Below are 26,159 nucleotides of genomic sequence, written 5' to 3'. Positions count from 1 at the left end.
CCCATCTTCTCTCCAGTGGCCAAATTCATACCAGCCCTTCATTTCCTTCCTGTAGAGAGGCCAACAATGGACTCAGATATTTCCTATCGATTTAATTCTTTGAAGAGTTTAGAGGGAAACACTTTTCGATTTGTGGTACTTAGATTTTAAAGGCCATCAACGCAGCATCCATAAAGAAAAAAGGTGGGGAATGCTAGGATGAGAAAACTGGTGAAAAAAACTATATTGTCTTCAAGACTTTATCTGGTTAAAAGGGGTCCCAAGACCAAAGGTTACATTAGCTCTATCTAGGTGACATTAGACTGACATGCTGAAATGTCACCATGGAAAATTAATCAGTTCCAGGATACAGATTTCCAGACATTTCATTCAGGAGTGGGAGGGAGAAGATAAATTTAGTCTCACCTGTAGGTCTATAAAAGTGATTTTTAAAAAAGGAAAGAGAATTTAGGGCATCACGAAAACGGTGAAGGAGTGAATCCTAGAACAAAGTCTAACTTCAGGAAATCGCTGTTAACTTTGCACTGCTCTGTGAGAGGTCTCTTTTCTCCCTGTCCCTGTGACATGGCCCGATAGTATTTGGGTAGTACATTTGATTGCTAGACTGGGGATTAGCAAACCCCTCCTAGGAACATCTCCATATGCCCGTCTAATGGGCATGAGGTTTGTCATTATGTCCCCTCACCATCACCTTCCCTCCTGAGGTGGTCAATTGTACCTTGTTAAAAATGCATTTGACTGCCTGGTAAGAGATTTTCATGTTGGAAAGTGGGATAGCTGTGGGTCTTTGCTCTGGCTCTGTTGATATTTTGTCTTTGCCTGCCAGCTGCTTTCCATCCCTCTAATTCTTTATTAGTTTCAAGCCTTCATTTAAATCTGATTTCCTCCCCTTTCCACGGTTTAAGTACATGGACAGAAACAATGAACATCAGGAAGAGAAGCAGAAAAATACAGGTATGACTTGCAGAAACTACAAATGAGGGTCTTTAGAATAAAGCCCAATTTTTAAATTGCTTTGAAGAAGAGAGCGCTTTGACTCTTGCGCACCGGCCATTTTCACAGCAGTTCCCTTGCACGCCAAGTGTGTGCTCATATGGGATGCAGGGTTGGGGGTGAAGAGAGTGCTAGTAATTACAGTGCAGCAGAATGTGCAGAGCAATACTGTAACCTTCAAAGTTTTAAAGCCATTTGTGCTTAAATCTATATTCTCAGTGGTAGAAATAACCGTTTCCAGCAGACTATACTCTTTATGAAATCAGGAGCAATATCTATCTTTTCTCACTACCGTATCCTCAAATAACAGTGTCTGACCCATAGTAGGAACCTATAGATAGATGATGAATTAATGAATGTGGGCTCTTATGGTACCCCAGTATTCCCTATTAACATTAAGTATTCAATTGTAATTATTTGTTTACCTATTAGTTTTTCATATTAAACTCTGGGACCCTAGAAGGAAGGGGCTGTGTCTCATTCATCTCTGTGGTTTCCAAGCCCAAGAAAGTTCCCAGCACATAGTAGGATTCAAAAAGAATTTGACAAGTGATGAATCTGTGAATGGGTAAATAAATGAATGGGTCAATGCCCCACTCAAGTATGTGGAACCTTTACTTGGGTGTTTGAATATACTGTTCCAGTTCTGGGGGGTCTTACTCTTTCCCAGGTCCTCCAGGTCCCCCAGAGGCTATGACAATAGACGAAATCACAGACACCACTGCTCAGCTCTCCTGGAGACCCGGGCCTGACAACCACAGCCCCATCACCATGTATGTCATTCAAGCCAGGACTCCATTCTCCGTGGGCTGGCAAGCAGTCAATACAGGTACCATATTGGATGCTTGGCTCAGAGACATTGGGAACTTAGCATACTGGACACAGCACTGTGGCAAGGAACATCTAAGTTCTCATTCAGACACTACTACAAATGATATATTGTGGCAGTGTTTCCTTAACCTCGGCCCACTGTACTATTATTAGTATTTTTCTTTATATCGAATCACAGTTAGGTTTTTTTAAAGTCATCCTAAGGAATAGTATCTGTGAAATGGTATGTCCGGGCCAGATTTGGTGGCTCACACCTGTAATCTCAGCACTGTGGGAGGTGGAGTTGGGTGGATCACTTGAGCCCAGGAGTTCCAGACCAGCCTGGGCAACGTGGCGAAACCCCCTGTCGACAAAATATACAAAAATTAGCCTGGCGTGGTGGTGCGTGCCTGTAGTCCTAGCGACTCAGAAGGCTGAGGTGGGAGGATCGCTTGAGCCCAGGAGGTAGAGGTTGCAGTGAGCCAAGAAGACACCACTGAACTCCAGCCTGGGCGACAGTGAGACTCGATCTCAAAAAAAAAAAAAAAAGTCTGTTGTGCTGGTTGTATATATATTTTCCCTAACACACATTAAAAATATATTAGTTATAAAAATAAAATGCATCAATCTGTATTACCTAAAATCATCTGTGTAGCATTGTGGTACACTTTGGAAAGCAGTAGATTCTGCTTGACTATAGTCACAGACTTTGTAAAGTTTACACAGTGCTTTCAAAAAACCAACAACTGAGGATTATAGGGAGCCTCCTCACTTGCTGCCTTTTTTTTTTTTTTTTTTTTTTTTTTTCTGAGACAGGGTCTCACTCTGTCACCCAGGCTGGAGTGCAGTGGTACAATCACAGCTCACTGCAGCCTCGACCTCCTGGGCTCAAGCAGTCTTCCCACCTCAGCCTGTTGAGTAGCTGAGACCACAGGCACAGGCCCCCACACCCAGCTAATTATCTAAAATTTTTTGTAGAGACAGGTCTTGCTGTGTTGCTTAGGCTGGTCTCAAACTACTGCACTCAATCTATTCTCCTGCATCAGCCTCCCAATTTGCTGGGATTTCAGGTGTGAGCCACTGTGCCCAGACCCACTTTTTTAGATGGATAAATTTGGGGATAAAAAGACTTGAGATTTCTTTTTAACCAATTTTACAAATTCTTTAAAACAAAAATTGTTAGCAGTAGCACTTCCATCCTGTTTCCCTTTATTACATTTATACAGCACTTCCTGTTTTTTAAAAGGTTTCACAGTTATTTCTCTTTGCATCTAAAATAATTCTTATACCATCCCCACTTCTGTCAGTACCTCCAAATTGACTCATTTTCTTATTTAGATTTCATTTAAGGATAAATTGGATGAACAAGTAGTTATTACAAACAAGATACACACTCCTCTAGACAGCAAAGGTAGGCTATATGGCCTTGATGTTTTGAAGGAGAATATGCCCAGTGTTGCGCAATTCATATGAATCTTGTTGATTTTAACCCCAGTTTGTTTTATCATTTTTGTTTACCAATCCTTAGAAACGGGTTTCTGTGTTTCCTGCTGTAATCACTGAGTCACAGGTGTGCTTTAAGAAGGAAAGATGAGAAAAATATGAAAGTTAGGAGATGAATTCTAGTCCTGATTGCTAATCAGCTGATCTCTATACATCTTCATTTTCCTCTTCTGTTAAATGGACACAATAAGAATTGTTTAAGAATAAATATAGGCCAGGCGCAGTGACTCACACCTGTAATCCCAGCACTTTGATAGGCCACGGCAAGTGGATCGCTTGAGCCTAGGACTTTGGGAGAAGTCTGGGCAACATGGTGAAATCCCATCTCTACTAAAAATACAAAGTGGCATGCACCTGTAGTCCCTGCTACTCGGGAGGCTGAGGCACAAGAATTGCATGAGCCTAGGAGGTGGAGGTTGCAGTGAGCCGAGATTGTGCCACTGCACTCTAGCCTGGGCGTCAGAGAGAGAGACCCTGTCTCAAAAAAAAAAAAAAAAAAAAGGAAGAAAAGAATAGAATACTTTTACCTTTCTCAGGGGACAGTTGAAATAATGTGTCTGGCACTACATAATAAATGCTGAAACACATGTGAAGGGGTGATAGTAATGATTGAGTGGGGTGGCTTGGGGCCTTGTGGACTGCGTGTCTTTTATGATGTCATCTGCTGGTATCTGATTAGAGTGTGTTAGTTTCACATACAGAGATAGTTCTGAGATTACTTCACTGAAACAACTGTTGATGCAGCTAATATCAGAACACCTACACTGCCCTGAATGCAATAACCATGAGGATGGGTGGATGTTCCTATCTTCCTAGCGTAATCTCTGCATTTGTTTTCTGAGAACCTATGAAACAGCCACTACCTTTTGTTGTCTTTCAGTCCCAGAACTCATTGATGGGAAGACATTCACAGCAACCGTGGTGGGTTTGAATCCTTGGGTCGAATATGAATTCCGCACAGTTGCAGCCAATGTGATTGGGATTGGGGAGCCCAGCCGCCCCTCTGAGAAACGGAGAACAGAAGAAGCTCGTGAGTAGCACCCGGGATTCAGATCATCTGTTCTGCCAGCTGCTGTTCCTTAGGAAAAGGCTTTGAATTCTTGCTGCTCTTCAGCGCTCATGCTGCTGTGTTAGCACACCCTTCACCTCAAATGATTATAATGGTAGAAATCAGGCCAGGAGAAGCCCAGCTGAGCACACAATGGGTTTCAATCCAGAGTTAAGCTTCCTTCATTAGGTCCACCTGTACAGCAACAGGCACACTGCACTTCGTCCTCTCAAAAGCCAGCCCTTTCTTCATTGGTTCATTTGTCACCAAGATTCTAACAGGATTTCAAAAAACAATGCCCCACATTTCAAATAAAATTATCTCACATAAGTAACTAATGGCAAAGAATAATTTCTGGCTGCTGTGGGCACAGCAACCGTGGGGTAGTCCTGCTTAGAACAGAAATAAGAAAGAAACCAATTTCTTCAGAAATGTTCACTGAGATTTTCTTAGGGTATAAACCATTCCCAGAAACTAAGTTTCAGAACACCGTGCTAATTCAAACAAGACTAGCCAGCAATTTAGTATGGCCCTCTACATATACAGCTTGAATGAGCACGGGGAGAGAAGAACAAGTTCATCAGGGTCAGCCGTACTTTTACTTAGCTAGTGTAAAGCAGGAGGCCTACATGTGCAGTCTTTATAGAGTTCCCGGCTGTAGACAGGCCAGTGTGTTGAAGGAATAATAAGGTCTCTACACAAATGGGAGTTCTGACCCTACTCTCAGAAAAGCAAAAACTCATCTAGATTTGATTGGCTTTAACCAAGGAGACGTACCCAGTCACCAGCCACATGCCCCAGTGAGACATTTTTAAATGCGGCCCAGAGCCTTTCAGTTACATGATGACAATATAGCTAGTCCCCTGCTTTCTTTTCCTCTTCCAAAACCATAATTGAATTAATTCCCCTCAGCAGTCTTCAGGTGGAAGCTCGCATAATTTCCTCCCTTTTACAGAGAAAACTGGGGGTGAAAGAGGTTAAGCACAGTGAGCCCCAGGGGTCAACTCTGTCTGCCACTTCCTTCAACACTCAGATCAAAACTCTCTTCCTCCAAGAAGCTGTTTGCCCACCTCAGCTCTGGGCAGGCCGCTACTCTCCGGAAGGCCCCCTGTGCTTCTCCATGCTGACTGTACCGTACTCTGGTTGTCCACCTTGCTCTAACTGTGGTGCAAGCGCTCTTTCCCTCCAACCAGAATGGAAACTCTGCCTGAGCAGAGCTTGTACTGTCTTTCCTTTGTGTATCATCACGTGGCTAATAAACGCAGAACCAAACATTAGGACCAGACCTCAGTCAGTCCTTTCCTCCCTTCCGGAACCCCTCAACCTCTAGGGATGGAGCTGAACAATTGGTCAGACATGTCAGATAACACGTGTACCTTGTTGAATGAGAAACAGGTAATTAATAGCAGTCTCCTTGGTACATTTCACTTCCTCAAGCTGACGCCGTGGGTCTCTTGATGATGCTGTTGCTGATCTCCAAAGACAAAGGGGTATGCCTCAAAGTACTCATTGAAAGTGAGTCACCTCTGCCAGGCAACCTTCCTGACCCTCATTCGCCTTTGCCGCCTGACATGACTTGTTTTTTGTCTCCATGTGCAGTCCCCGAAGTCACACCAGCGAATGTCAGTGGTGGCGGAGGCAGCAAATCTGAACTGGTTATAACCTGGGAGGTAAATGAATCACAGAGTAAAAGGAATGTACATGCATCAAAGCTATTTTTTTTTATTTTCCTCAATGTTAGACATAGCTGGGAAGTTTCCTCCTGTTTTTAACAGTGAAAATTCATTTGAGTGCAGACACTCCCTCTCACGTAGCTAATGGCTAGCAGGAAGGATGGCACTTGCCCATCCATCATTGAGGCAAGTTTTAATTCAATCCATTACAGTAAAAAAATCATGAAGGGAAAACAACACAAGTTACAAAAAAAATAAAGAAGGCTGTTTCACAGAAAACTGGTTTTTCTTTTCTTCCTGAATTGCGGCATGGCCAATTGATTTAAAGCGTCTGCCAGCACTAGAGTCAGTGCACCAGCACAATTTCCTGGCAATTGGCTTTGCTTCCAGAAGGGGCCCTCTTTTAGGAGGTATTTTTTAAAACAACCTGGAGGAAGGTTAGTCACCAATTTATTAGAAATTGGCTTTGAGAGAAGAGGTGGGAGCTTTAGAAAGGGTTCTTCATGTTTTTGAAAGATTCTAAACAGCCCCAGAAATTAAAATCTTTCATTTAGCCAGAGCACAGCAGAAATCACTCATCCCCCCAGCTGAACTCTTCCCTCTGAGAGGGAGGATCTTCAGCCAAGCTGGTTTTTCTTCCTTCAGTGAGATCTTTTGTCTATTTGGCAATGGAGGAAGCTTAGTATTAGAGAATACGTGTTGGAAATACTGTTTTTCAGGAGACCGATGTCCTGTTGGTTTTTTTTTTTTTTTTTTTTTTAACAATCATTTGTAACCATTTCAGAGCTGGGTCTGCCCTATCAAAGAGCAAGCTCTGGACTGCAGATCTTCATTACGTTTTCAACCCTGCCCAGTACCTTATAACTGTTTAAGACAGACTGACTGCAAGCCCTAAATTTAAAAGACTGTTAACAAAACCCCAAATAAGATGGGTGGAGAAGGATGTAGACAAGAATGTTACGAGGGAAACAAAAACGATTTTTGCACTGGAGTCAAACTACTATGATTTCTGAAGACCATCTCCCTTCTTTCCCAGACGGTCCCTGAAGAATTACAGAATGGTCGAGGCTTTGGTTATGTGGTGGCCTTCCGGCCCTATGGTAAAATGATCTGGATGCTGACAGTGCTGGCCTCAGCTGACGCCTCCAGATACGTGTTCAGGAATGAGAGCGTGCGCCCCTTCTCTCCCTTTGAGGTTAAAGTAGGTGTCTTCAACAACAAAGGAGAAGGCCCTTTCAGTCCCACCACAGTGGTGTATTCTGCAGAAGAAGGTATGGTTTATGCTGCCCAGATCATTGGCTGTTAATATTTCTTCAGTTCTAAAATGTGGATTTTAGGATGTACAATCAATTTAGCATGGTACATATATATTGAAGGCATACCTGATTGCAGAAGAGGATAATGTAAAAAGTTTGGTTCACTGTCCACCATGAATCTCTTAAAAAGATAGCAACTGCTCTGTATATGAAAACACATGGCTGTTCATTATTGATTCCATTGCTATGGACCAGAATTGCAAGTACCATATAAGATCTTCATATCTATCTATATGTTATCATTACTTTTGAAAGAATTTTATTTTTGCCTTTAAGTGAATATCAAAATATAATTTTCATTTTCTTACCACTTGTATTTTCATAAAGCATATTGTACTTGTGGCTCATGCCTATAATCCCAGCACTTTGGGAGGCCAAGGCGGGCGGATCACCTGAGGTTGGGAGTTTGGGACCAGCCTGACCAATATGTAGAAAACCCATCTCTACTAAAAATATAAAATTAGTCTGTTGTAGTGGCACATCCCTGTAATCCCAGCTACTCAGGAGGCTGAAACAGGAGAATCGCTTGACCCCAGGAGGCGGAGGTTGCGGTGAGCCAAGACCGCACCATTGCACTCCAGCCTGGGCAACAAGAGTGAAACTCCGTCTCAAAAAAAAAAAAAAAAATTCTCACTTATTAAAGAAAAGAGTAAGCCATGAAGCAGTGTGACTGCGCTCACTGTCATCCATACCATCATTATGTTTAACATTTCTCACACATTATTACCACTTCCATGCTATCCCTGCTGTCAGGATGCCTCTCACACAGTCTTCGTGACCATTGGAGTTTGTCTATGTTGTTTTAAAGATGATGCTCGGAATGGGACCATGTTAAAACATCTGAAAGGTGAATCATTGATTTAGAGTCAGTGAAGATGCAATAACTTATTCCCAGTTAGAGAGATCATTCCCTTAGATTCAGGAACCCTCCATGATCTAGCTGCTGCCTCTCTGTCTGACTCAGCTGCTGATGCCTTTCCCTGCATATTTCATGTTCCAACCATTGCCAAAGGATTTACATTTATTCAAACAAGCTTCAGCCCTTTGCATAGGCTTCAACTTCTCTTAGATAATAGTTCATGTCTCTGGATTATGAAAATGAGAGGAAAAAGGGAAAAGGACAGTCAGCTGACATGACTAATATTCAAGAGAGCTGGGTGACACTTCAGGTTCACACTGCAATCTGTATGATCTTGGATAAGTCACATATACTCTCTGGGCCTCAGCATCTTAGGTTGCAAAGGAGAGACTAGACTGACTGTTTCCCAAATTTCAGTTATTTTTGACAGATTTCTGCCATAGCTGTGTATACCATTTGTATATGTTAACATTTTTCTTTCAGTAGTCTTCCCTAAAACAAAATTTAGTGGCCAAGCACAGTGGCTCATGCCTATAATCCCAGCACTTTGGGAGGGGGATGTGGGAGGATAGCATGAGCCCAGGAGTTTGAGACCAGCCTGGGCAACATAGCAAGATCCCAGTCTTTACAAAAAAAAAAAAATAGCCAAGTGTGTTGGCACACATGCATGTGGTCCCAGCTACTTGGGAGGCTGAGGTGGGAGGATGGCTTGAGCTCAGGAGGTCAGGCTGCAGTGAGCCATGACTGTGCCACTACATTCCAACCTAGGTGACAGAGTGAGACCCTATTTCAAAAAAGAAAAAGAAAAGCAGTTTAGCCATGTCATAAGCAATAACATTTGTGAGATGCTAATTGAGAAGGATCTGTGTTAAGGGAATTGCTGGTTATGAAACCTTGGTGCTTAAACTTAAGTGGCTCTTCTCTTCTACCCACACCTAAATTCAAAACCCAAACACTGGACAAATATTCACTACCACCAACTCCAGCTATCAATCACTGCTCCTCTGCAAAATGAGGGTTTGGCTTACAATCATTAAGGATGATTCTATAACCGTGAATTATTTTACCTTATAATGCTACTATCTACAATCCTGTCCTAATATAGCTGATAGAGTAATAACTCTCCATATTCATCTATAGAACCCACCAAACCACCAGCCAGTATCTTTGCCAGAAGTCTTTCTGCCACAGATATTGAAGTTTTCTGGGCCTCGCCACTGGAGAAGAATAGAGGACGAATACAAGGTTATGAGGTAGGCAAGACATATGTGCCTTGGGTCTGAAAGAGAATTTGTACCCCTTGATGAGTCCTCCAAGTCACATTCTTATAGGAAATGACCCACATTCCCACTTAGAGGCATTGGTCTTAGGCCTGGTCTCCAGCTGAACATTGATGGAAGCATTGAATACTCAGCTGTGAGACTACCCTTTTTCTATGCTATATTCTAGAGGTATTTTTCGAAGTATATGCAAATCTAAGCATTTATGGGATGGTTGGCAAAATGAGCTTTGACTTCTGATAATGCCCAGGATAGCTTTGACTCAAAACAAACATGGAAAAAAAGAAAATAATGAACGAGGGTTGTATCAATGTACCATCTCACTAGGAAGCTGAGGACAAAAAAGGGACCCTTCTTACCGTGGATAATTTCTCAGGATATACGAAGTCCTTTGTCCTGATAGCTCTGCTCATAATGTGGTATAGAAAACTAACTCCATCATAAGAATCTGCATACAAAATCACCTGATGACATTGGAAATATCCCCACTGGGTATGGTTTCCAAGGTCTTTCTGTTTATTTTCTTAGGTTAAATATTGGAGACATGAAGACAAAGAAGAAAATGCTAGAAAAATACGAACAGTTGGAAATCAGACATCAACAAAAATCACGAACTTAAAAGGCAGTGCGCTGTATCACTTAGCTGTCAAGGCATATAATTCTGCTGGGACAGGCCCCTCTAGTGCAACAGTCAATGTGACAACCCGAAAGCCACGTAAGAGCAGACTTGCTCAGAAATATTTTGGGGACTCATCACACATATCCCAAGTTTATTCCTTATCCCCACCTCCCAATGGTCGTTTGCATACTAATTAGTAGCATGTGGATTCAAATTTCTCTCAGCATTTTAAGTGAACCTTTCCGTATACCATGCAAAATTCATTGCTCTGGAGGACAGAAAGAGAAATGTTTTTCTCCTCACTGGGAAGGGCTGCTTCTTTTAGCTATAAATGTTAGGCGACCAACTGAATCTTTTTCCATTTGCAATGCTGTATCTCATCAGATTTTAGTGACCTTGAAGACACATATTAGTGCAATAGCCCATTAAATTGCCTCCACTCTCGAATTCTAGTAAGGAGATATTCCTCAGAATCCATTGAGACTTAATAATCTGTGACTTCGTATATCTTAATTTTTTTATAGCACCAAGTCAACCCCCTGGAAACATCATATGGAATTCATCAGACTCCAAAATTATCCTGAATTGGGATCAAGTGAAGGCCCTGGATAATGAGTCGGAAGTAAAAGGATACAAAGTAGGTAATTTCTTTTTTGCAGAGGCACCTAATCCTGCTGTGAGTCCGGGCAGTCTCTTCCATGAATCACACAGTTGTCTGCATTGTCAGTTTCCCTGGTGATGCTCTGCTACCCTGTAGGAATCGCTGCCTCCAACATGGTTTGATCTGAGTTGTAGTCTATGGCAATTGGTCAGGATTTAGACAATCACCTTAACTTTAGGTTCAGGCAGCATCAATCAGAAATGGGCAAAGATCCTGTGTTTGGGTCTCCAGAAATACCCTGAAGAACCACTTTTTAAACATTTCTACTGTCAGCTTTATTTTGCTCCTGTCTCAGTTGTATTTTTTTTTAGCCAACTTAGTAGCCTCCTGATATTACCAATGATTAATCATTTTTGTTCATATGTTTCTATAGTCAAAAGAGTTATATAAAGAAAAAGAAAAAAGAGAAAAAGCAGCAAAATTGGAGAAAATGTTTGCCTGACCCCATAAATGTTGGCTTGTCTTTAATGAGAAAATGAAAAGAACATGTCTGTAGCCTTGTTGCAGCAATTAAAAGGGGTTATAAATATCTTGCAAGGTTTCCAGCTACCTGTTGCTACCTAACAAACCAAGGGAAGCTAGGGGCTAAAACAGCAACAGTGTATCGTTTTTTATGACTTTGCAATGTGGATAGGGCCAGAATGGAAAGATTTTAGGGCTGGAATAACTAAGATGCTTCTTCACACACTTTTGGCTTCTTAGGTGGGATAGGTGGGAAAGCTGAGGTTGGCCAGTGATCATGCTCTCCATGAGGTCTCTCCCCACAGATAACTTGGGCTTCCTCACAGTATAGTGACCTCAGAGTAGTCAGACTTCTTACATAGTTGTCAGCTTCAAGAGGAAGAAAGCAGAAGCTGCCAGCCCTTTTAAAAGCTAAGGATGAAACTGGCTACTGTGAGGCCAGCTCAGATTAAAAGGCAGGGAAAATGGATTCTACGTCTTGTTATGAGAAGCAGCATGCATGTGCAGAGAGGTAAGGAACTGATGTAAACCAGATGCGTGCAAACCGGAGCATGCATTGTGAAGACTGACTGCATTGAGAAGACTATGACTGCACTGAGAGAAGGCTGCATTGAGAAGACTGTAACTGCATTGAGAACATGCATTGAGAAGACTGACCAGGAGGCTGGCTCAAAACATCTGAACAGTGAATGAACTGAGGATATACCGCTGGGTAAAAAAGCCTCAGAAGCATGATAACCACTTCACATATCATGAAGGGCTGTTACTGGATGACAAGTAGAATTTTCCTTCAAGTTTCCAAGGAACAAAACTATGGCCAGTGGGTGAAGGCTACATGGAGATAAATTTTGGCTCTGTTTTGCCTTCTAGCAGTCAAACTTGTAAAAAATGAACCCTCAGAGGGTTCCCCATCACTGGAAATAATCAAGCATTACCTGCATCACCACCTAAAGAAAGGTCAGAAAGGGAAATCTAGTGTGAGCATTTAATTATATAGCATTTTGTTCCCATTCAGTCCTAGAATGTTATGAGTAAATGACTTTTAAAAAGCTTTTGAGAAACCATAATAATCGGGTGATGCTGACAATGTTATTGAACTCCAGTGGGTTTGTATTAATTCTTCAAAAGAAAAATGGGTGTTGCAATTTTGCAAGTCCCAGTTTTCATTACAAAAGAAAGAGTATAAACCTGGGACTGGTGGCACGTGCCTGTAGTATCAGCTACTTGGGAGGCCAAGGCAGGTAAATTGTTTGAGCCCAGAAGTTTGAGTCCAGCCTGGGCAATGTAGTGAGACCCTGTCTCTAAATAAAAATAAATAAATAAAATGGAAGATTATAAAACCAAACCTAAGATTTTGAAATGTTTTCAGGCAGAAGAGCTTGGAAGTCAACATTTTCCAGAATCTTGTGAAATGGTCTTTTATCTACCACAAAATAAATGAAAGGATGGCAAAGTCATGCCTGCTAGATCATATAAATGGCAGAAGCATGCGGAGTGGGAGCGGTAGCTAACTAGAGAGTGCTTCTGTCAAAGCGTACCAGCTGCTACTAACTTCCTGCCTCTGTTGCCTTGTGAAAAAGTGGGCACAATGCCCTAAACATGCCAATGTTTCAAAAGATGGCAGCAAAAAAGATTGTTATATAAAATCTTCCAATTGTAAAATGTTGGCAACACTTCTAATTTTGTTTAGTTTTGCTTTTAAACAACACTTGAGGATGCAGACCACGTAAAATTGCTATGCAGTCTGAACTAAGCCTGCAGGCTGCTGGCTTGCCACATTGTTGCACAGAGATGTTGAGAGTAGGACATAGGTAGTGCTGTCTGGCACTAGGTAAAGAACCTAGGATCATCAGAAAGTAGTAGGCAAAGTCAGAACTGGAATTGGGATTTGACATAGAAGGTGGCAAAGCCTTGGATAATGTGACGAGAGAAGGACTTGGAAGACCCTCCCTGTCATGGATTATTTTTCTTCATCCACATGGCACAGTGACTTATATTCTACTAGTAGAGAAACACTCCCTAAGAACTCGTCTACAGAACTGTCACTGGGTCCTTTTCTAAAACTAAACCCTTCTAGGAGGGTCATATAATATATAGCAGAAAGAGATAGGAGTCTGAGCATGGTAGTGCATGCCTGTGGTCTCAGCCACTCTGGAGGCAGAGAGGGGAGGATCAGTGGAGCCCAGGAGATCAAGGCTGCAGTGAGTTATGATCATGCCACTGCACTCCAACCTGAGAGACAGAGCTAGACCTGTCTAAACTTTAAAAATAAAAAAAGAGATAGGAAACCCTGTTTGGGGTCCTCTATTGGCTATGTGACTTCAGGTAAATCACTTAAACTCTTTGGGACTGCATTTACATTTTTATTAAAAGAGAAACTTCTAGTGTCTTCATTTTTCTCAGACCTTTTGCATATCCCCTGTATCCCTAATCAGCCACTCAGCTTTCAGTTTTAGCTTAGAAGCCTTCCCTGATGGGCAGAGATCCCTTCATTTGCAAGAATCTTTTTTTTTTTTTTTTTTTTTTTTATGAGACAGAGTCTCACTCTGTCACCCAGGCTGGAGTCCAATGGCACCATCTCGGTTCCCTGCAACCTCCACCTCCCATGTTCAAGCGATTCTCCTGGCTTAGCATCCCAAATTATTGGGAATACAGTTGTGCACCACCACGCCCATCTGATTTTTGCATTTTTAGTAGATAGGGGGTTTCAACATGTTGGCCAGACTGGTCTTGAACTCCTGGCCTCAAGTGATCTGTCCACCTTGGCCTCCCAAAGTGCTGGGATTATAGGCATGAACCACCGCACCTGGCCTACTTGCAAGATTTTTTACAATATAATATTTTCCGTCCTCTTGGGTAATTGTAATTAACTGACTTGCTGTGAATCCCCAGACTGGGGGCTTCCAGAGGACAGTGCCTGAATTGTCACTATTATTTTTCCAGCCAAAGATATATTCACTATAGTTGTATTAGAATGGAGATTTCATGTCCTGAACTAAATTATTAACCTCTTAGTGTGAAATAATATAAAAGAGTTTATTTGATCAGTTTTATCTATGACAAAAGAGATATGGGGTGGGATAGGTTGGAAGATGAATGAGGGAAGAGAAGACTAAAAAGAAGAAAAGAAAGAAGGCAAGAATGAAGATCAGGCACGGTGACTCATGCCTGTAATCCTAGCACCTTGGGAGGCTGAGGTGGGCAGATAACTGGAGGTCAGGCCTAGCCAAAATGGTGAAACCCCATCTCTACAAAAAAAAAAAAAAATACAAAAACTAGCCAGGTGTGGTGGGGCACCTATAGTCCCAGCCACTCGGGAGGCTGAGGCATGAGAATCGCTTGAATCTGGAGGCAGAGCTTGCAGTGAGCTGAGATCTCATGGCTACACTCCAGCCTGGGCAAGAGAGCAAGACTCTGTCTCAAGAAAAAAGACAGAGAGAGAGAGAGAGAGAAGACAGACCCTTACAACTTTTAATGTCTGACTCAGGCTAACACTGCCTATCATCTTGACATTGACCACCATGAAAAAAAGCAGATGTGATGTGGGCAGAATTGATTTCACCAAAACAAGGGAGACAGTGAAAAAAAAAAAGAAAAAAAAATTCCTTCCAGATACACCCATAGAACAGGGAGACAAAGCACAATAAAAATGTAGAAAGCTTAAGGAGTCCCTGGGAATTACACACATTCCATGGGTGAACTTGTAACTAGATTTGAAGTTCCTTTTCAGGTTACTGCTGAAAGAAAACGAATGGGCCAGGAGCTACCTAAGCTATTTCAGGCAACCAGGCAAATGTTAGCTGAGCAAGAAATCCTAGAGATTATCTAGGCAAACCTAGATAATCTTTTTTTTCCCACCACTTTACCGATAGGAAAACTGAAGTCTGTTGAGTGTAGTGACTTGGAGTGCCTTCAGCTTTCTCAAGGGCAGGGATCAATATGCAAGCTTCATGAACTGTGTCTAAAAGATTATAGGCATTTTTAGAAGAAAAATTGGGTAATGATTATTATTTAGTTGCCACTTATTTATACTCATGCTCCCTCTCAGAAACTCTCATATGGCCTTGCATTGGTAGCATCTTTCCAAGAAGGTCCTTCTGACACTTATTGTCTCAACACTTTTGCAGACATCTAGAAGATTCATTTGAACAGTATAGAATCAAGCAGGGTATGTGATGAGAATAAAGCAGGTCAAGACAAACACAAGGGCATCTCACTTTCCAGGAAAGATCTGCTGGGCTTAGTGTAGGACTTAGGGAAATGACTTTTATTTTTATAAGAATAAAATAGGTTGGGCACTGGGGCTCATGCCTGTAATCCCATCACTTTGGGAGACCAAGACGGGTGGATCACCTGAGGTCAGGAGTAGGAGACCATCCTGGCCAACATGACGAAACCCTGCCTGTACTAAAAATACAAAAATTAGTTGGGTGTGGTGATGGGTGCCTGTAGTCCCAGCTCCTTGGGAGGCTGGGGCAGGAGAATTGCTTGGATCCGGGAGGCAGAGGCTGCAGTGAGCTGAGATTGAGCCACTGCACTCCAGCCTGACAACAGAGTGAGACTCCATCTCAAAAAAAAAAAAAAGAATAAAGTAAAATATTGGAACAAATTAAAACTAGAGAGCTTGGAACCATTTCAGATCTGTGCAGCAGACCAGATGATGTAACCTATTTGAACCATGGATTGACACTTTTTTTCCAAATGCGATTTTTTATGTTGGTTCATTGTATTTTCTAGATCCAGACTATATCTAAATATTAGTGGGACCTCCATGTTGGGAATTTTTCTTCTAAGGGACAGAAGTGATGGATGTGTGTCAAGTGTGTGAAATGCTACAGAAACCACATGTGTTGGCAGTGGAGAAGAGAGTGGGTAACAGGGTTAGACCAGATGGTAGGAAAGGACACTTTCTGAGTTCTTCTTAATTTCCAGCTCAATCACTCCCCCTTCTTTTTAGAGATGGTACTGGAGGAGCCAGATACCCTACACCTCCTCAGCTACACCCCAAGGAATGTCACTGTAACTGGCTATACATTTTGATTGTTACATATACATGTGAATGTTTAGAGATAAATAATGTAAAGCATTAGCTCTCTGTATCCGCAGGTTCCATATTCTCAGATTCATTCAACTGTGGATCAAAAATATTCGGGGAAAAAAAAACACAAAAAACAATACAATGAAAATGATGCAGATTTCAAAAACAATACAGTATAACAACTATTTACATACCATTTACATTATGTTAGGTATTATGAGTAATCTAGAGTTGATTTAAAGTATATGGGAGAATGTGCTAAGGTTATACACAAATCCTATACCATTGTATATCCAGGACTTGAGTATCCACAGATTTTGGTATTTTAGGGAGGTCCTGAAGCCAGTTCCCTGAATTACCAAGGTACCAATTAACAACTCTCTCTCCTACTTTCTCTGTGTGTGTGTGTGTGTGTGTGTGTGTATGTACCTCCCGTGATATCTCACCTCCCATGACATCTCAGGAAACTCTCCCTAGTGTCACTTTTAGGGTGGTATTAGAGGCTGAATAAAAGGTGAATCTGATTGCAATGGAAGAGTTGACCTTTGCTAGAGAATTTGACCCATTAAATATGGCTATTGTTTACCTCAGACTGACCCTTTCCAAAATTAAGTTTTCCTCCCAAATACTGAAGGTGTTGGGGTGTGGGTTTATTTTCCCGTCTTCAGTAAGTTGTCTGGATTCTTTAGATCTCAGCTTGGGTAGATGGTCTCAACAAGAAGCTGACTTTAGAAAGTTTGAGGCCCCAAATATTTTGCCAACACAAATCCTTAAGCTACTTTATGACATTAGAGCTAAAAGTAGAGCATCTGATTTTAGTATACAAATTAAACTACCTACAGAGCCAGGCAGATAACATAAATGAGTTATGTTCAGTCGATTCAGAAACTACTACTAATACATATACTAAGCACTGTTGCAATTCATCTTAACTTTATATTTTATTTTATTTAAGACAGAGTCTCCCTCTGTTACCCAGGGTGGATGTAGTGGTGTGATCCCAGCTCACTGCAACCTTCACCTCCCAGGTTCAAGCAATTCTCCTGCCTCAGCCTCCCAAGTAGCTGGGACTACAGGTATCCACCACCACACCTGGCTAGTTTTTGTATTTTTAGTAGAGATGGGGTTTCACCATGTTGGTCAGGCTGGTCTCGAACTCCTGACCTCAGGTGATCCACCTGCCTCAGCCTCCCAAAGTGCTGGGATTACAGGTGTGAGACAACATGCCCAGCCTCATCTTAACCTTTTAATAACCCATGAAGGTAGGTACAGTTATTATCCCTAGTTTTACAGATGAAGAGCTATGACACAGAGTTTAGTAACTTGCCTTTTACATAGCTGGTATGTTGAAGACCTGGGATCTGAATACAGCAGTATGGATCCTGAGTTCTACGTTTAGCCAGTTGGTTCTTCTGCCTGCCAGCAATAAATAAATATAGTAAGTGATAACAAAGTACTACAGAGAAAAAGAAGCCAGAGTGAGGGGAATAGAGAAAGCCATGGAGTAGACAGGAGAAATTTATTATTTTATATAAAGGCTAAGGAGCCACTTTCAAGTGGTGTGATTTCATTTGGGCCTTGGCAGCTCTCTGGGAATGTCCCAAGTACTGCAAAAAAAAAAAGCAGGTGCAAAGATCCTGAGGTAGGCATATGACAATGTAGCAACATTGGAAGTGTTGGGACTATGACCAACTGCAGTTTGTGATTGTTCAGAATGAGACTTCTCAACTCCAGCCAGTTGTTGCCAGACAGGAATATAGACCACTGGCTTAGTCTCTTTTATTCTGGATCACACTTTTGTAGAGTCTTACTCAGAAACAGAATACCTGAGACTGGGCAATTAATATGAACATAAGTTTATTGACACTCAGTGCTGGGAGGGAGAGTGAGGAAGAAGGGAGAAGGGAGGGGGATAGAGAGCTGACTCGCCCTTTCATAACAATACTAATTCCATCTGTGAGGGTGAGCCTAATCGCCTCATGGCCTAATTATCTCTTAAAGGTTCACCTGTTAATACTGTTAAAATGGCAAATTTCAACATGAGTTTTGGAGAGGACAAGCATCCAAACCACAGCAATCAGTGTGGCCATATCTTCCAGTTGTTCAGTAGAACCCACAAATTTTTAATGTATATTTTGAGTTAGATATATCACATCTAACTCAAAAAAAAATTAACACTATGACGGCCAAACAAATAATATATGCAGACTGATTATGACCCATGGGCCACTAGTTTTTTACTGTCTAATTCCCTTGGTTTGCATTCCCCAGGACAGATGCCAGAGAGGGAAAGCAATTTGTCCAGAGCTCTACAGGTGCTAGCCAAGCTAGTCTTAGTTAAAAATCCAGGCTCTGAGGCCGGGCACGGTGGCTCACGCCTGTAATCCCAGCACTTTGGGAGACTAAGGCGGGCAGCTCACCTGAGGTCAGGAGTTCAAGACCAGCCTGGCCAACATGGTGAAACCCCATCTCTACTAAAAATACAAAATTAGCAGGGAATGGTGGCACATGCCTGTAACGGTAGCTGCTTGGGAGGCTGAGGCAGGAGAATCACTTGAACCCGAGAGGCGGAGGTTGTAGTGAGCTGAGGTCATACCTTTGCACTCCAGCCTGGGCAACAAGAGTAAAACTCTGTCTCAAAAAAAAAAAAAAAAAAAAAAAAATCCAGACTCTGGAGCACAGACTGCCTAGGTTTGAATGCAGGATCCACCAGTCATGGGACCTGGGGCAACTGCTTAACCTCTCCAGGTCTCAGGTTCTCATCTCTGAAATCAGAATAATAACATTGCCTTCCTTAAGAGGTTATCCATGTAAGCGTTTAGAACAAGCTTGTCCAGCCCACTGCCCACAGGGTGCATGTGACCCAGGATGGCTTTGAATGTGGCCTCACACCAATTCATAAACTTTCTGAAAACATAAGATTTTTTTGCAATTTTTGTAAAGCTCATCTGCTATCATTAGTGTTAGTGTATTTTATGTGTGGCCCAAGACAATTTTTCTTCTTCCAGTGTGGCCCAGGGAAGCCAAAAGATTGGACACCCCTGATTTAGAACATACAGTGTTCAGACATTCGATAATGGAAGTAGTCTATAATATTTGCTGCTATTATCATTGTTCCCACAAATCCATTCTTTCCCCTTGTCTTCCACCCTAGATTATATCAAATGCAAGCGCAGCCTTCAAGTCAATCAGCTCAGCAAAGTGTTTGGTGTAAATAAAGGTTTTGCAGGACTTTATTTGGGTTCTGCTGCAGTCCCTGATATTGCAAGACTGATAAGCAGTGCTGATAAAAGGGCTGCTTTTTCCTGGAAGTGTTTCTTTTGGATTTATATTTGAAACAAGTTGAATCCTCTGAGCTCTTGCAAGGACCAGAGGTAAATCAAAGCAGCAATTTATTCCTCAAAGCCAGATGTGACCTTGCATCCCATCAGCCAGCCCATTCTCCTGGAGGGCTGTGATGAGAAGCTTTGACACTCCTGAATGTGCCTGAGGATTTATTTGTGCCTAATCATTAGCAAGGGGATGCTGGGTCTGATACAACTGATGCTGCGGAGAAGAAGGGGACGCTTATGAATCTTTCTACCTTAAGGAAATTGTGTTTTCCACCTTGTATTAGAGAGACATAAATTAAGGTGATGAAATGCCAGGGAACAGATGGGTTCTAAACCATTCTAAGGGAATTTTATGAATTTCACTTGTGTCTGGTTTTGTCTTGAGACACGAGAGTGACCTTACGTCTCTAGCCTCAGCAGATCAGAATTTACAAGGGAGCTTAGGGAAGGATGAGCTAATCTCGTGCTTCTCAACACATGATCCTTGGACCAGCAGCACTGGCATTAGCTGGGAACTTGTCAGAAATGCAGATTTTGAGGTCCCATCCCAGAAGTAATCACAAACTCCAGGAATGGGGCCCAGCAATCTGTGTTCTAACACGTTCTCCAGGTGATTCTGGTCACGCTTGAATTTGAGAACTACTCATCGAATTCATCTAATCCATGATGCCTATCCCACAGTAACATCACCTGCTGATCTTAAAAAAAAAAAAACCTACAGCCTGGATGGCACCTCTGTGCAGTCTTAGGCAGACTAGAGTGGAACTGGAGGGGTTTCTGACCTCCTCACAGTCAACACTTTGAGCTAGAGAGTTCTTTGTTGTGAGGCTGCCCTGGGCATTGTAGACTGTTCAGCAGCATCCCTGGTCTCTCTGTCCACTACAACAACAGGGCCTGTTTAGACAAACATGTCTACAGACATGGCCAGATACCTCCCTGTAAGGCAAAATTGCTCCCCTGCCCCTCCCACCCTGTTGAAAACCACTGAGCTATAGCATAAGTATTTTACAAGCACCCCAATGGTTCTAACATGCAGCCAGGACCAAAAGCCACTGACCTCATCCAACCCTGTCTTTTTAATTGTCAGGGGAAACTGCAGAGGATGAGCTTTAGTGGTTCTATAGGTAAAGGCACACTTTCCCAGACCTGTATATTTTGTTCCTGATTGGAGTCCATGCCAGTCACAGCAGGCAATCCCAGGTAGGTGAATGTGTTTTTAGGAAGCTAGTTGGCCACCTCATCAAGTGAATCCCACTCCAGACTCAGAACCCAAGATGAAAACAGGACTGTTACAAGCTTCGGATATGTCCAAGGTGACAATGGTTGCCTCTTTGTTACCTAGCCCCACAAAATGGGGCTCCAGAGGGAAGGAATGGGAGGTTACTACTGTTGCCTTTCAGATATCTTCTCCCTGTGCTGAAATGTCCTGTCTCTAAGAGTCATGATCATAACTTACTGTGCCTGGCTTGTGCTCTAACCTTTGCCATGTATGTTCTCTGATTATCTTTAAGCCTTCAGAGATACTATTTTTTACATGCTTCCTCTAAGCTAACCCCTCACCAGACTCAAACCTTGTGCAATCTTTTTTTTTTCTTTTTGAGTCTTGCTCTGTCGCCCAGGGTAGAATGCAATGGCATGATCTCAGCTCACTGCAACCTCCGCCTCCCGGTGCAAGCAATTCTCCTGCCTTAGCCTCCAGAGTAGCTGAGATTATAGGTGTGTGCCACCACGTCTGGCTAATTTTTGTATTTTTTGTAGAGACAGGGTTTCGCCATGTTGGCCAGGCTGGTCTCGAACTCCTGGCCTCAAGTGAGCCACCCACCTTGGCCTCCCAAAGTGCTGAGATTATAGGCGTGGGCCACTGCACCCAGCCTCCTTGTGCAATCTTGAAAGCACACTCCAGAAGAGTGGGTATTATTGTCCCCACTTTACAGATGACTGAAGTAAGGCTCAAAAAGGTGAAGTGGCCTGTGATCCCCCAGTGGCCAAGTTTATTCTGATGCCAAAACCCCTGATGTGTAACAGAGCACTGTACATCCTTAAGGAGCTACTCATTTTTTCCATTTTCCCAGGTGTGTCAGCTGAGCCTCCGAGAGGCTAGGCAGTAGGTAGAATCATGTTGCTGACACCCCTGTTGTAATATCCTTTCAGCTCTTTTCTCAGAATACAATGGTAACTGCAGTCATGGCCCTCGCCGCAAATGAGCCTTCCAAATGCAAGTGGGCAGCCAGACAACCTCTACATTCCCTGCATTTTGCTGGTGCCCAGAGGTGAAAACAAACGAATGCTCCATCTTTGGAGCCTTTGTGAAGACGGCAGGTGACACCTGTTCTTTCTGTATTGGCAGGTCTTGTACAGATGGAACAGACAAAGCAGCACATCTGTCATTGAAACAAATAAAACATCGGTGGAGCTTTCTTTGCCTTTCGATGAAGATTATATAATAGAAATTAAGCCATTCAGCGACGGAGGAGATGGCAGCAGCAGTGAACAAATTCGAATTCCAAAGATATCAAGTAAGAATGCCTTTTTTTCTCCCTTTTCTCCTGCCTGTCTTATCTTATCAGCCTTCCAGCTGAGTCAGGGCTTGAAAGACATTCAGCCTGCAAAAGAAGACTTAAAGTAAAATGGAGGACACCACCCCCTTCTCCAGATGTTTGCTGGCCTTGGGCAGTTTCATGCAAAAATCAGTTTGCCCATGTTGACTGATCTACTCAGTTGCTAATCAAAAATCAGATTAAAGCAGACACGAATCAGTCACTAAGGTTTTTCCATGTCAACCCGTTTATTTTTCTATGCATCTATGTAACCCCAGAATTACAGTTTAGAAAGTTAAAAGCATGACTCAGTCAGCAGGAAGAAGGAAAAGCATTGTTAAGTATGCTGTAGCAGTTTTTCTCCAGTGAAACAGTATACCTAGTTCAATGTCTTGGAAATATTTTGAATTTATTATTTATTTTGAATGGGTATATGTAACATGTGCATCAATGTTTATGTCTCTCTATAGTCAAGATTATCTTCACTTTCAAATATTGTTGAATAGCATGTGAGAATAGCATATTCTTTTTGAGCAAATACATTCAATTCTATTTTTACAAATACCATGTTTGTAAATATCTTAGCAGCGTATTATTTTTTGTTGTTGTGTGTGATCTCATTTATTTAAAGAAAAAAAAAAATAGCCAAATCCATGGAGACAGAGTGAGGCTAGTGACTGGCAGTGGCTGGTCAGTGGGGAGTGGGGGCTTAGGTGCTGGGTCTTCGTTTGGGGTGACAAAAAGGTTGAGGAGCTTGAGAGTGGTGCTGGTTGCACAACATTGGAGTATACTTAGTACCACTGAATTGTACATTTTTAATGAGTTAAAATGCTAATTTCGTTATGTGCATTTTACAGCAATAAGAAAAGAAAGACTGCGGTTAGATGTCTAAGTGTAGATTTTCACAGGCTTTCAGATTTAGCATTCTGGAGATTAGGGGAGCATTGAAGGCTGGAGATATAAATTTTCAAGACATCGGTAAAGAGATGATATTTTAAATTATGGACAAAATCCTCACCACCATCCTGACTTTGGTCATGTAACATCCCTCTGCTAAGGGGTGATAGGCCAGTGTTTCTGGATGGAGTTTATATTTACTGCATTTTTTTTTTTTTTTTTTTTTTGCATACAAACAGAAAAGGCATTTTTGTCTTAAAAGCAGGGACAATTGGATTCTACACTTCATCAAACAAAGCCTCTAACTTCTGTTGAAAGGGAGCCAGATTTTTGGTGAGATGTGGAAGTAATCTCCAGGCCATGAAAATACAAGACTGGGGTTTATTTATCTCACTTCATTAAAAATCTGACTTTGTACTTCATGCTTTCTTATCATTGCAGGGATTGGTATTTTTAGGTGGACTGATGATTCCTGGTTTTATTCATTACAAAAACATATATTAAGCAATTATATTGGTGTAATTATTAGGTAACAAGGAAGTGACTGTGAGCCAAACATGATCTGTTTCAAGGAATTTTTCATTAGGTTGGTCAAAGGGATCTTATAAGATTGAAGAACCCCTGAATGATAGTTGATAACTTCTTACTATGAAAAATGTAAGACCCATAAGAAAATGTAAAAAGGATTGAGGCTATTTTGTTTCAAGAAAAGGGGTAGATTTAAACAGACATGGGTTTGAACCCCAATTCGGCCATTTACTAGCTGGGTGATGTGGGCACAAATTACCACATCTGTTAAGTGACGTAATAATAATACCTCGCCTTCATCCAGTTTTTGCAAGATTTAAGTGTCATATTCATCTGTGCCCAGCATAAAGAGTTCAAAAGGGAGTAGCAATTTTCATAGAGTTCAAAAGGGAGTAACAATTTTCATAGAGTTCAAAAGGGAGTAGCAATTTTCATAGAGTTCAAAAGGGAGTAGCAATTTTCATTTTGTTGCATCATTGACATGGCATGGTATCTATCAGTACTGTTACTAGTAATATTGAAGTTTCTTCTCACATTAAATGGGAACATCCTTATTTTACAAATGCTTTGACAGAGGTACAGGGCTGTCCTCTACCCTACTTGCAGGTTCGTAGCTAGATAGTCACAGAATTGATATTTAAAAGCCATTAAGATCTTGATCATCATTTCTAGTAGAATCCACGCAGTTCTGCTGTTTCAGAAAGCCCCGTGGCCGCTCTTCCCTTTGAAGCCAGGATGGGGCTGTTTTGAGTGAATTTGTTCTCTCTTTTCAGATGCCTACGCAAGAGGATCCGGGGCTTCCACTTCGAATGCATGTACGCTGTCAGCCATCAGTACAATAATGATTTCCCTCACAGCTAGGTCCAGTTTATGACAAAAGTTATCTCAAGGACTTGCTGTTTATAATATAAGCAACATTTAGCTAGCTGTTTTGAAGACACCCAGTACTAAGTAATATTGTTGTTCAAGTACATCTTATTACTGGAATAAAAATGTTTTTTGCTTCTTTAGGAATGGCATTATACAGTACTTCCTCAAAGCAAATCTAGCTTTGTCTGAAGTTTCTTTGGAAACTCTGCAATGCACTGAAGACATCTGTAATATGATGTTACCAAAGCAGTTTACATATGTCCTTATATGCATATTTTTTATTATATATTTAGTGTTTTATAGAATTTTTTAAAGTTAACATATAATGTAGATATTACTTTTTTTCCTCAGCTGTAAAATGCTATGGACAACACAATCATGCAATTATAATTTGAAAATATTTCCTTTAAAGACAGAGTTTGAAACTCATCTTGGTAAATAAATTGCAAATTACTTGTACAGTTTTACAAGGATCTCGTGGCAGAACAGCTGAAGACTTGGTCTATAACTCAAGGCTGCTGTATGCAAATTACTCTTCTAGTGGTTAATGCATTGAATCAAGTCCTTTTGACATGTACAATATGTTTTCCCATGCTGTTGTGAATTTTGTTGTTCAATACAACTTGAGATGGTTTCAGGAATGGCTGCAATCTCGAAAGCTAAATTTACTGCCCAAGAGGCATCTTGTGCAATATTCCCATCCCTGAATTTAGCATTGTACAGTAAGATTTTCTTTTCACTCAACTAAGTTAGCATTGTCTTTGTAGTAGCACTATCTTAGACATTAAATTTGAAGTAACATATATCCTGTAGTAACATAGACCAAAAGTTACTATAGTCAACCAAGTCTTTCAAAGGATAAAAGATAATTTTATTATCTTTAACTGTATCTATTTTGAATGTAAATTTTAAAAAAATAATTCTCTGTCAATGGATTCGTAATTTCTTTACAAAATTTCTTATATATAATATGTGTATCTCTGTAATAATAGAGCCCTTCTTTTGAATCAAAATTACATATGGAGTTTGGAAGATTTCTCCTATTTCAACAAATAGTTGCTGCAAGAATTTTTAATATGACTCTATAAAAGATCTTTAGTACAATTGTATGGTTTCTTGATGATTCTGTTTTGCAGTAGGTAGCCTAGTTGCTTTATATACTTTACCTTCTAAGTCTTAAAATCACACATTGGAAAATGACAATATCAACAAAACTGTATTCTTATGAAAAGAACTATTTGTTACAATGGGAAAGGTTTTGTAAGCAAACGCTAGTGGAACAGTGACATAAAAGGCAATGAAATTTTCTATAAACATTTTCTCATGTAAACATGCTGCCACCTTTTCTTCTTTCTCAGAGAACTCAAATTTGCTGTAATTTGTCATTTTTGCTTACAAATAATATAACTTTTCAACCTTCTACTTATATTTATCCAATAAAGTCATAATCAGGATTCCATTTGTGTAAAAACTAGGGTGGTAACCGGAAAAAAAAACATATTGTCAGTATTTCAAGCTGTGTTCCTTTCTTAGTTTGATATGGTTACTTCTATGTTAAAATAAAATAAAATTTAAATTCACATGCAAAAAAATCAACAAAATAATAAAATGAATGAAAAAAAAATGATACCCAGGGAGTTCCCAACCACAGTGTAAATGATATTTACCAGTGATCTAGCATATGTAATCTTTTTTAAAGGTATTGTTAATAAATATTCTGTCATTTGTAAAGA

At 41.1% G+C, this 26,159-nt stretch overlaps 1 protein-coding gene across 14 annotated transcripts in view; it reads left to right on the top strand.

Moving 5' to 3' along the window:
• Positions 1–26,159, top strand: part of CNTN4 (contactin 4) — a 976,967-nt gene extending 950,808 nt beyond the window's left edge. For all 14 annotated transcript variants that reach the window (XM_073009922.1, XM_007985035.3, XM_073009921.1 and 11 more), the window contains 9 exons: positions 1,664–1,822; positions 4,187–4,336; positions 5,954–6,024; positions 7,064–7,298; positions 9,343–9,455; positions 10,011–10,197; positions 10,626–10,738; positions 21,942–22,110; positions 24,330–26,159. In XM_073009922.1, the coding sequence (XP_072866023.1) occupies positions 1,664–1,822; positions 4,187–4,336; positions 5,954–6,024; positions 7,064–7,298; positions 9,343–9,455; positions 10,011–10,197; positions 10,626–10,738; positions 21,942–22,110; positions 24,330–24,430 (1,298 nt within the window). In that variant the 3' untranslated portion in view covers positions 24,431–26,159. The remainder of the gene's footprint in view (positions 1–1,663; positions 1,823–4,186; positions 4,337–5,953; positions 6,025–7,063; positions 7,299–9,342; positions 9,456–10,010; positions 10,198–10,625; positions 10,739–21,941; positions 22,111–24,329) is intronic.

This window comes from Chlorocebus sabaeus, chromosome 22 (assembly GCF_047675955.1).
Source record: "Chlorocebus sabaeus isolate Y175 chromosome 22, mChlSab1.0.hap1, whole genome shotgun sequence".
NCBI lineage: Eukaryota > Metazoa > Chordata > Mammalia > Primates > Cercopithecidae > Chlorocebus > Chlorocebus sabaeus.
This window is presented reverse-complemented; position numbering and strand designations above follow the sequence as displayed.